This window comes from Bacillus rossius, chromosome 16 (assembly GCF_032445375.1).
Source record: "Bacillus rossius redtenbacheri isolate Brsri chromosome 16, Brsri_v3, whole genome shotgun sequence".
NCBI lineage: Eukaryota > Metazoa > Arthropoda > Insecta > Phasmatodea > Bacillidae > Bacillus > Bacillus rossius.
The window spans coordinates 19,648,011-19,660,093 of record NC_086343.1 but is presented as its reverse complement, the minus strand read 5'-3'; the positions used below and the strand labels follow the sequence as shown (position 1 = coordinate 19,660,093).

Below are 12,083 nucleotides of genomic sequence, written 5' to 3'. Positions count from 1 at the left end.
GAGGTCATGTGCCTGACCCAGAAATCCAATGAATTCGAGAATTTTTTTTTGGGATGGGGGGGATTTACTTCGTTAAAAAGTTCCTTCACATGAAAATGCTGTAAAACATTCTTCCTGTAAGTTTAATTCAATGATTGAAACAATACTTGATGAAATCTCCTTTATACCAACGACATTATCTAAAGATGGAAAGATTTAACGTATATTATGTATGATAGAATATATTTTGATACATAACTGACATTTTGAAATAGGCTATGTTTGGATAGTTCTTGTCACAAACTATTGTAAATAATAAATATACATTTATAGATGGGATATAATTTTTCTCCACAAAAATTGTTAAAAAAAATATTATGTTATCGTTTCAAATTCTGTTACACCTCAACACCAAAAACCAGAATTTAATTAATGTTGGTTTTTAACCTTTTGTAATTCCATTGTATAATAAAAAAAATATAAATTTATTTAAGAAATTTCTAGCTTATGAACATGGGAAAAGGTTTATGTAGATATAAAGTAATAATCCCATCATTGTGCAAAAATTTAGATCTTCCAGATATGTTGACTTAAGTAAAGTGTCGGTTGTTATTTTATCTAACTTAAACATGTTCAGAAATAAAATTTTCCTTAATATCTCATAATATAAACTTACAAAATTATTATTTATAAATACTTTACTAGCACACATAAATAATACTAAAAAAATAAAATATTTTGGCAGGAAAATTAAAATTACATTTATTAAAATAAAAAAGACAAAAAGTTCCAGCATACAGATAATTACATCACGACAATTCATAAAACTGGGCCAAAAACACTTTCTCCGTCTGGGCTGCACCAATGTAATACAGTCCCATCTATACAATTTTGATGTCTGGTCTGGAAAAATAACATCTTCAACCCACTTAGTCTTCGGTAAAAACAACAAAGCTGTTTCCTCAGAGTTTTCAGAAAACCACCTATCACATCCTTCAAGCGCAATTCCCTTCGGTTTTTCTTCACTTTGTTTGTCTTCGTAATAGTCACTGTCCTTAAGGTACAATACCTTACAGACATTATCTTCGGAGAACCTAACCGTGCTCTCGTAGGCTATCTTGTTCATTTGACGCGTATTCTTCACAAAAAGTCCCAACAGTGCAAAGCCATACTGTACGAGTTTAAAAAATTCCTTTTCTTTTGCCGAACATAATTATACGCCGCCACTAATACAGCACTTCTAAATAGTGTGGTTTGGTTACAACTTGGTTTTTGTGGTCATGTGTGTTTCAAACATCATCTGCAAAAGAGAGCGCGTGTTATCACGACCAATAAATCTTCCAGTGCAAGTCTCACTCATTCTCTATTCTATCTCTCTCGCCCATGTCGGATATTGTTGGGAGATCCGAGGCAACAGACTTTTAGAAAATATCGCCGAACGTTTGTGAGACTAGAGTCTATCGTGTTAATACGGAGATATTCGGCGATATTAGACAGTTCCTGCGATAATTACGGTCGTGCTCTACCCGATGCATCGTGGTGTTAGAGTTCCCGTGGCGGATGGCAGCGGGGAGAGTTTTGAGGTACTTGAAGAGCTGGGTCGCGGCGCCTTCAGCACAGTGCACCTGGTGCGGAAAGATGGCGGCGAGGACGACGGGCGCAGCTACGCTGTGAAGGTGCTGCGGAAGGGGCCGCATCACCAGACCCAGGAGGCGCTGTCCAGGTCCTTCCTGAAGGAGCTGCGAGTGTTGGAGGCTGTCGTCGAGGCACCCTTCCTCCTGCACCTGTACTATGCCGGCCAGGCGGAGGAGGCGGTGTTCTTCGTGGTCGACCACGCAGCGGGAGGCGACCTCACCGCCGTGCTGGAGGACCTGGGGTTCCTGCCGGAGGACCAGGCCCGTCTGGTGCTGACCCAGCTGTTCAGGGCCTTGCACACCCTCCACTCGCTCGGCGTGATGCACCGCGACGTGAAGGCTGGCAACGTGCGGGTTGACGGCGAGGGCAACGTGGTGCTGGCGGACTACAGGCTGTGCTCGGAGCCAGCAGAAGAAGGCTGCCTGTTCCGCCGCACCTTCTGCGGCACGATTGAGTACTTGGCGCCCGAGGTGCTATTGAGGACTCCGCCCGGCTACACCGCCGCCGTAGACTTCTGGAGCGCGGGCGTGCTGGGGTTCGAACTGCTGACGGGCAGCCTGCCGTTCGACCCGGAGGACGAGGGCGACCGGAAGAAGATTATAATGAACATAATCAACCAGGAGCCGCAGTACCCGCCATACCTGTCGCCCGAGGCGGCGGACCTGCTCAGGATGCTCCTGAGCAAGACACCCCACCAGCGCCTCGGAGGGCCGACAGCAGACCTGGCGGAGGTGAAGGCGCACTGTTTCTTCCGGGGCCTTGACTGGACTGAACTGCCGCCCCCCTTCGCGAAGATAGACGAGCCGGAGTGGGCCACATCAAGCTCCGAGGACGAGGACTCCTTAGAGGACGGCGAGGTGGCAGAGGAGGAAGGATACCTGCCGGGGTTCGACCTCGCTCCGTCGAACTACAAGCATTCCTCGTCCAGTGATGTGTCCTCGTCCAGTGATGTGTCCTCGGCCAGTCCGCAGCCTGGCTCGTCGGCGACACCATGGAGACACAAGAAGATAACAAATAGGAGCACGGCTAGGTCTTCTGGTGGTTATGTGTGTAAGGGACTGAACCTATACGATAGTGACTATTATGAAGACAAACAGAGTGAACAGAAACCAAAGAGAAGGCGATTGAAGGAAGTGATTAGTGGTGGTCTGAAAACTCTGAGGAGGTGGCTGTGTTGTTTTTAAGCGAGGACTAGAAAGGGAAGGTGTGAGAGAAGGGCCAGAGTGTGCCACAACAAGCTCCGAGGAGGAGGACTCCTTAGAGGACGGCGAGGTGGCAGAGCTCAAGGGATATCTCCCAAGGTTCGTCAAGCGACAACTCCTCTACTGGTACGCAGTCCTCCTCCAGTCTGGTGTGCTCGGCCAGTCAGCAGCCTGGCTCGACGGCGACACCATCGGGAGCTTCCCCCCCCCCCCCCTCTTTACCACTTCTATATCATTCCAATTATCATGTTATATTTATGTGGTTTCCTAACAAATGACCTAGTTACTTCTTTTACCTGTAAGTAAGGTCGCTCCTGACGGGTCTGGGGCTAGTTGATATTCAGCACCACATACAGTTCTGATTGTAAGAGTTTATTTGATGTTGGTTTTTAACAGTCTGTAATTAATTGTATATTGGAAATTAATATTAATTTCTTTGCGATATCCTGCTTATGAATATGGGCGAAGGTTTGTATATAGAGTAAAAATCACATCGTTGTGCAAAACGTTTGGCCTTTCGAGTATGTTGTGGTGAGAATAGTAAAAATTCATTGGTTGAAAAAAAAGACAAACAGATCCATCATTCAGAAGGATAAATCATCACAATTTAGAATGCAGGGCAAAAACATTTCTCCGACTCATCTGCACCAATATAATATCACTACAAGAATTTCTCCGACTGAGCTGCACCAACATAATACAGTACCATCACCACAATTTAGAATGAAGGGCCAAAAGAATTTCTCAGACTGAGCTGCATCAATATAATACAATCGAATCACCACAATTTAGAATGCTGGGCAAGAACTTTTTCTCCGACTGAGCTGCACCAATATAATAAAGTTCCATCACCACAATTTCGAATGCTGGGCAAAAACCTTTCCTCCGACTAAGCTGCACCAATATAATACAGTCCTATCAACACAATTTAGAATGTTGTGCCAAATCAATTTCTCCAACTCATCTGCATCAATATAATAGTCCAATCACCACAATTAAGAATGAAGGGCCAAAAACCTTTTCTCCGACTGTGCTGCACCAATATAATACAGTCCCATCACCACAATTTAGAATGAAGGGCCAAAAGAATTTATCCGACTCATCTGCATCAATTAATACAGTCCAATCACCACAATTAAGAATGAAGGGCCAAAAATATTTCTCCGACTGAACTGCACCAATATAATACAGTTCCATTATCACAATTTAGAATGAAGGGCCAAAATAATTTCTCCGACTGAGTGGCATCAATATAATACAACCCAATCACCACAATTTAGAATGCTGGGCAAGAACTTTTTATCCGACTGAGCTGCACCAATATAATAAAGTCCCATTACCACAATTTAGAATGATGGGACAAAATAATTTCTCAGACTGAGCTGCACCAATAATACAGCCCCATCACCACAATTTAGAATGTTGAACCAAAAATATTTTCTTTGACTGAGCTGCACCATAAGAATACAGTCCCAACAACACAATTTAGAATTCTGTGCCAAAAAACACTTTCTTAGACTGGGCTGTACCACAAGTATACAGTCCCAACACCACAATTTAGAAAGATGGGCCGAAAAACTTTTTCCAACAAGGTTGTACCACACGCAATTATTCACAATTTGAAACTCTGGTCCAGAAAAAAAACACCTTCCCTTTTTGTCCTCGCTTAAAAGCAACACAGCCGTCTCCTCAGAGTTTTCATAAAATCACCAATAACTTCCTTAAATCGCCTTCTCTTATGTTTCTGTTCACTCTGTTTCTCTTCATAATAGTCACTATCGAATAGGTTCAGTCCCTTACACACATAACCACCAGAAGACCTAGCCATGCTCCTATTTATCTTCTTGTGTCTCCATGGTGTCGCCGCCGAGCCAGGCTGCGGACTGGCCGAGGACACATCACTGGACGAGGACACATCACTGGACGAGGAACGGTTATCGTTCGACGGAGCGAGGTCGAACCCCGGCAGGTATCCTTCCTCCTCTGCCACCTCGCCGTCCTCTAAGGAGTCCTCGTCCTCGGAGCTTGATGTGGCCCACTCCGGCTCGTCTATCTTCGCGAAGGGGGGCGGCAGTTCAGTCCAGTCAAGGCCCCGGAAGAAACAGTGCGCCTTCACCTCCGCCAGGTCTGCTGCCGGCCCTCCGAGGCGCTGGTGGGGTGTCTTGCTCAGGAGCATCCTGAGCAGGTCCGCCGCCTCGGGCGACAGGTATGGCGGGTACTGCGGCTCCTGGTTGATTATGTTCATTATAATCTTCTTCCGGTCGCCCTCGTCCTCCGGGTCGAACGGCAGGCTGCCCGTCAGCAGTTCGAATCCCAACACGCCCGCGCTCCAGAAGTCTACGGCGGCGGTGTAGCCGGGCGGTGTCCTCAATAGCACCTCGGGCGCCAGGTACTCAATCGTGCCGCAGAAGGTGCGGCGGGCCAGGCAGCCTTCCTCTGCCGGCTCCGAGCACAGCCCGTAGTCCGCCAGCACCACGTTGCCCTGGCCGTCAACCAGCACGTTGCCAGCCTTCACGTCGCGGTGCATCACGCCGAGCGAGTGGAGCGTGTGCAAGGCCCTGAACAGCTGGGCCAGCACCAGACGGGCCTGGTCCTCCGACAGGAACCCCAGGTCCTCCAGCACGGCGGTGAGGTCGCCTCCCGCCGCGTGGTCGACCACGAAGAACGCCGCCTCCTCCGCTTGGCCGACATAGTGCAGGTGCAGGAGGAAGGGCGCCTCGCCGACAGCCTCCAACACTCGCAGCTCCTTCAGGAAGGACCTGGACAGCGCCTCCTGGGTCTGGTGATGCGGCCCCTTCCGCAGCACCTTCACGGCGTAGCTGCGCCCGTCGTCCTCGCCGCCGACTTTCCGCACGAGGTGCACGGTGCTGAAGGCGCCGCGACCCAGCTCTTCAAGCACCTCAAACCTCTCCCCGCTTCCTTCCACCACGGGAACTCTAACACCTCGATGCATCGGGGAGAGCTCGACCGTTATTATCGCAGGAACTCTTTTATTCGCAGAATATTAACGTATTAACTCGATTGACTTCCGACTCACAAACTTTCAGCCAAATGTTCTAAAAGTTAGTTGCCTCGTAACTCCAACAATAGGCGACATGAGAACGTGTCACTTTGTTTACAGCAGTACTGCTCTTGGAGGTTGTAAATAAACAAATGACTACACCTTGCTGAAACGATATTTGCGTCAGTTTTATATTTTTGTGCTTACACCATCAACTGATGGACACTGTAAGTCTACATTTGCGGCCTTTGTAACTACGTGTATTGCGACTTCTCTATTAGTCCTTCCTTCCGCATGTGTAAAAATAATCCTTAAAATTTTGACCATTTTATATATTAAAATATACAAAAGATTTCATAAAAATCACCCAAAATAAAAATAAATAATAAATATAATTATAAATCACATAAGAAGTTTTAACTCTGTATCCATTTAGTTATTATTCCTGGTAAGCATCTAGGAAATGTGAAAAAAGGATTTTATCGTCCGATAATGCCAAAATAACGACTTTTTTTCCTCACAACCCTTAGAAGAGAAGTCTCTTTAAATTCTACAGTTTTAACATTGTGTTATTTAATTATTAAATAACAACCTGAGATATGGTAAACAGAGTGTAGACTTTACTTCCCAGATGGATTTTATTTTTTGTTTTGCTGATACCAGATATCGATGAAGAGATGTTTTTTTTTTTAAAAACGAGAGCGAGTCTTTCAGCACTCGCCAGTGAAGTGAAATAATCTAACATCGTAAACGAACAAACTCATGTATTCAAATGTTGCAAATAAAATTATAATATGAAACTTAGGCATCAAATTCAACGTATAATTCTTAGAAATAAAGCTGAGCGTGATCGATATTAAAAAAAAAAAAAAAAATTCATTTTAGGGGAAAATGGTAAAATGTTTCCCCTTTTTGATACCTATCTATAATTATGTTTATAACAAGATGGTGCTATTGATTTCTCAGAGCTAGCTGTACCTAGTCGTACAACAGAGGTACCGAATGCGTAGTAAGTAAATGCTTCCACGCTGAACATGTCACATTTCCCCCTGGATCGGAACAAACATTGCCTGCGTTTTTGAGGTTATACTTATTTAGGCACACTGAGGGTGAACTTTTAGTATGCACCAGAAATGCAATAATATAAACTCGCATCACACAACGGAAATTTGACAGGTTGAAAGTCCAATGCGCATGCGTGCAGAAACTGCTATAGCCACGAGCCGGAGTCGTCAATATGGCGGACCCACGTGTGGCAACATGGACCCCTGCATGTTTTCCTGGAACATCGAAGGGGGGGGGGGGGGGTGGATAGGGGGAGGGGGAGGGCACTAAGCGTATTGGTGTGCCAAAGTAAATGTTATCGCAGTGAAACTATCCTGGAATACATTTTGTAAACATAAAAAGTCATAAGCAACTTAAAAAATACCTATAATTAGAGACCGGAAAAATTCGCCGAATTCATTTCGCGATAGGCTAAAATACAAATATTTATACCTCAGTGCTGCCTCTGCTATTGGCTCACAACTCACCTGAATGACTCTGAGCCAATGAGAAACACTCAACCAAAGCTGTATCGAATCACAGGCTGCTACGTTGGGACGTCTCACAAGACAGCAGCCAATGAGTGGGTGAAATTTGACCGTGTGTACGAGAACTATGGAGTTCATCCTACAGGTCATTGAACCCGCGAATTTTTCCGGTCCCTACCTATAATTTATTAGCCAAGAAAACTGTGTTGGCTGAACATGGCGTCAAAGATATTTAACACTGTGTTGGTTTTTCTAAAACATTACTAACGTAGCGCTATATTTAGTTTTAGTCTTAGTTTAAACCTTCAGGTTAACAAGCGCACTTTATACCATTAAACTATTAGGATGGTTTGGGTTTTGGAGGATGATACTATGTACTACCAACAGTCTAATCTCATTTTGCTAACGTTTGATAAAACTTGGGATTATATTTTACTATAATTATTTTACTATACAAAATATATCCCAGGGTACTTTCACTATGATGAAGTTACATTTGGCACACCAATACGTTGGATATGTATTTTTTTTTTTTTTTTTACGAAATTACTACATACAGGTTTATGTTGCTACATGTGGGTCCGGCTTCTTTGTCCCACATATCCGTTCATCGACTTCGGTTTCATTTTCTGAAATTACCCCTACCGAATGCCGTACAATAACGAATGTATTGCTCAGTTTACGGCCTGTGAATATGGAAAAAAAAAAATTAATTAATAAATAAAAAAGAGTTGGCAGCTTTCTCTTTGAACGCGTATTACGACACAAACATAAGCAGTAGTACATACTATAAGGATCTACCGTTCATAAATGTCACGTTTTATTAAAAAAAAAAAAAAAACTCTTGAATGTCATTAGATAGCCAAAAAAAGAAAAGCCTATTAAAGCATGTTTTGAAAACATTTCGAAGGGAGGATGGACCAACAGAAACAGGTATATCGAAAACTGATTCTTGTTATAACTTCATTCGGCCCCCCTCTCCCTTAAATCCTGGCTACGCCCACGCACGCAAGTATTCACAATTGAAATTGTACAAACTACTTTTTTTGACGTGACAACGTCTAATAAATCGAAGAACGCCGGCTGCACGCACGAAAAAGTGTCCCGTTACGCACTTTGTCCCGTTACGCTCATTGTACGCTTGTGCCGCATCTATCTCTCTTCCACTCGATTGGAACAACCATCGATTCGACTTTTTCGAGGCACATTAAACTTGAAACACTGCGATTCGTTTCCTATTTTTCCCATCATCGTCCTATCCTTAACAGAATAACACAGATTGGAAGAAGTTAAATAGCAAACATGTGTAAAAGTTATAGTTAAAATAATCTCTTCGTTAAAGTAATACACATATTTGAATTAATGAGTGCAAATAAAAGTAAATTCATCAATTAAATTGTAGATTTCATTTCACTCCTTCTTTGTATCCATACAAAAAAAGTGATAATTCAATAAAAATGATTCAATATCATTCATAAAAGTATGCAATCATTTCATCAATGTTTTGTTATGACGTCGTCACGTTAAACTATCGTCCGTAAACCGACTTTACAGACAACCATTTTTTTTTGTTTTTCGAAAAAAAAAAATAAAATAAAGTTCTCATCACGGGAATCGGGACTGGGCTGAAATTCTCGAAGTCCGGCGTGGCGGTGGCCGGCGTGACACTTCCGGGCGCCCTCCCACTTCCGGTTCCCACGCGGCGGAGCGAAGACGGCGGAGGTGATGTGTGGAAGGGGAGGGGGGGGGGCAGGCGTGTTTCAGTCAGGCTCGTCTACAGCCTGTCCCACGCTTAGTGCGCAGCGCAGGGCAACTGGCGGACACCGTTACTACCCGGCTTGCTACCGCTTCTTAAAAGTCTTAATGTGTATGCCATCGTTGTGCTGGAATCACAATGCCTAGACGGCCCCGACACGACAGGCCCGACAAGTTCAATAGCCAATGAAATACAAGCTCGCCGTGACGTCAGCCCGACAAAATACGCACCCCGACGGCCCGCAAGGAATATATTCTATTTCTAATTTCGTCGTGTCGGGCTTCCGACAGAAAATAAAACGGCAACGGAAAGGAAACAGCACAGAACTAAATTTCAAAAATATTTACCTACTTGGTAAATATTTTTTGCTGAAAAGTGAAATTTCGTTTTACGTGTGGGTGAATTGAAAAATTTGTAGCTTGCCTTAGTCTGTTTGTATAAACATAAAGAAATATCATCGTGTTTATGGTTAAAGACGATAATTTAGAATCCATCTTTTAACATTTCGTTTCTTTTTAATTCTTCGCACAGCTAAAATCAGGAGTATTTTTCTGTCCCTCACTGACATATCTTTATCTTGTTTCCTTGTAACTATAATAAACTACTCTTTGTTTTACGAATCAACTTAACCTTACTTCGTATCACAGACGACAAAATGTTTTTTTTTGAACTTCAACTGTCAATAATAAATAAAAGAGCTTACTTTGTTTTTAGCGCATTCTATAATGCATTTTAATTGAAGTATTTAGCTTGGCACGATTTGCCGAAGGCCAAATTGAAAATCGTCGGGTTATTTTTGTCGCGGTATTGTGACCCTACGCTTTTAAATATGTCGTGCTGAGATGCTGCACGACAGTTTGTCGGGCCTGTCGTGTCGGACCCGTCAGGGCATTGATTCCAGCTTTAGAGACCTGCAAAAATTCGCGGGTTCAGTGACCTCCAGGACAGACTCTACTACACTCTACTCACTCGGGCAAATGCCACCTGTTCATTGGCTGCTGACTTGTGAGTTGTCTCGACTGAGTGTCTGTGATTCGACACTTCAATGAGTGAGGGTCTCTAATTGGCCCTCATTACTCCAGATTAACAGTGAACCAGTGGTAGAAGCAGCGCTAAGGTATAATTATTTGAATTGTAGTATATCACGAAATGAATCCGCGAATTTTGCAGGTCTCTAGCCATCGTTAATATTTCTTTTTTATGATACTATTTGCTGATCTTTCTAAGACCATAAAATATCTATTGACAGTATTATTACAGCCGTAGTCATTCTGACAGAAAAAAAATTTAATTCTAATCACCAATTATTATTTAATACGCAGAAGAAAATATTTGTAAATCAAGCCTGGTGTCTTTGTATCACGTCTCCTTAGAAATAATAATAAAAAAAGTCAGATAATGATTTCGATTAAATACAACGGGAAAATGTATTTACAAAATTCTCATTCCAAATTTTACTTTATTACAAAATACAATATTTCCGATACATTAAAATTATTAAGTTTTGTCTGAATCTTTTGCGCTATATGGCATATATTTGACAACAAGGACAGCATTATCTGCAGGGAAAAAAAAAAAACACGTTGGAAAGAGATAGTAAAAGAACACTGCAATCTAAGGATGCAATGCTCTATAGTCCCAGCCAGTTCCACACAACAGCGTATCGGACAGGTAGGAAACCTGACTATTCATTGACCCCGAATCAGACGCCCGAATAATCACCGTTAGGGTAAATTCAGATTTGTTATTTTTTTGTCGCTGTGAACTTTTTAATTCATACCATCCTCTGTATCCTGAATTATCCTGCGATATTATTCGTGTGCCTGTGAAAATATCCCCCCCCCCCCCCCCCCCCACCACGGTGACCATGAAGGATTTGCCTAAGCCCAACTTAACATAGTTTTAATCTTGAATGAATATAGGGGAGTTAGTCATGGCTTCAATCCCCTCCATGGTTGGCCAATCCCCAAACAAAGCACACACGATGCATGCGATCCTCTCTGTGAATGGCTAATACCCAGCATGATCAGGCGTATAGGCTTTCAGCCTGAGACGCATTTAGGTTTATCCATAACCCGGACCGCTCCTTCAAATACAACTTAAGTTTTAGTCAGGTCAGGAAAAAAAAAACAACATAATATGTGAAAGTAAAAGGTAGGTTAGGTTAGGTGTGTTACATAAATAAAAGTCTCGCGAAAAAAAAAATTACCATTTTTTTCGGGAGGGTACATTTACTCACATCTAGGTAGGTCGTATCTGAAATGAAATTTATGTAATGTTAGGTTAGCGACATTTAAAACAACTCTTAATTCGTAAAAAAAAAAAAAAAAAAGTTAAATGGCTTTTTTTTTTTTTTCCCGGCCGCGAAGTCGCTCGAGCGAGCGGCGACGAACTTGGAACGAAGAGCCTATGATGTACATTCTGTATTGCACATACCCGAACAAGCCCGAATATCTACCTTCGGCCAACTTCGTCAGTTTTATTTTTGTTTATTACTTTACAAAATTGTGGATGGTTGGTTATGTTAGGTTAGTATAGCTACATTAAAAATACTGTCAAATCATTTTAATGCCGACGTTGGCCGAAGGTAGATATTCGGGCTTTTTCGGATCTGTGCAATACAGAATGTACATCGTAGGCTTCCCACTTGGAACAGGGAAGCCTACAACTCACATAGTTTCGGTTCCCTACCACGTTCGTGCAACTTCGGATTTCTCTCAAAAATTGAAATTAATTAATTAGGTCAGTCACAACATGCTTGTTTTCATTGGAAACTTCTGATTTAGCGGCTGAAGTGGCGTTAATACCAAAACGCAGCAAAACTTCGGAAATCTTCGGAAATTCTTGCAGGGAACCGAAACTACGTGAGTTGTAGGCTTCCTACCTTGGAACATGCTCGGGACTGATTGGGGCCTAGTGAATCTTCCCGGCGGACCGTAGCAGGTTCACCAACCTCCGCTCGGATAGAGGAAACGAGG

The 12,083-nt window shown here is 43.0% G+C and overlaps 3 protein-coding genes across 3 annotated transcripts in view; 1 reads left to right on the top strand and 2 right to left on the bottom strand.

The window, feature by feature from the left end:
• Nucleotides 1-12,083, bottom strand: part of LOC134540164 (myosin-IIIb-like) — a 140,078-nt gene that overhangs the window by 63,097 nt on the left and 64,898 nt on the right. The window lies entirely within an intron of this gene.
• On the top strand, nt 1,509-2,798 carry LOC134540321 (ribosomal protein S6 kinase alpha-4-like). The gene has a single exon (XM_063382983.1). The coding sequence runs from the start codon at nt 1,509-1,511 to the stop codon at nt 2,796-2,798; it is 1,290 nt and encodes a 429-aa protein (XP_063239053.1).
• Nucleotides 3,478-5,769, bottom strand: LOC134540320 (ribosomal protein S6 kinase beta-2-like). The gene is made up of 2 exons (XM_063382982.1): nt 4,617-5,769; nt 3,478-3,500 (listed from the first exon to the last, which is right to left on the bottom strand). The coding sequence occupies exons 1-2, from the start codon at nt 5,767-5,769 to the stop codon at nt 3,478-3,480; spliced, it is 1,176 nt and encodes a 391-aa protein (XP_063239052.1).

Excerpts from the sequence above, each read along its gene's own strand:
- LOC134540321 (XM_063382983.1), top strand. The coding sequence starts at position 1,509 with ATGCATCGTGGTGTTAGAGTTCCCGTGGCGGATGGCAGCGGGGAGAGT.
- LOC134540320 (XM_063382982.1), bottom strand. The coding sequence starts at position 5,769 with ATGCATCGAGGTGTTAGAGTTCCCGTGGTGGAAGGAAGCGGGGAGAGG. Across the intron at positions 3,501-4,616 it reads GTCTTCTGGTGGTTATGTGT|CTCAGTCGGAGAAATTCTTG; the intron begins GTAAGGGACTGA and ends ATGTTGGTGCAG.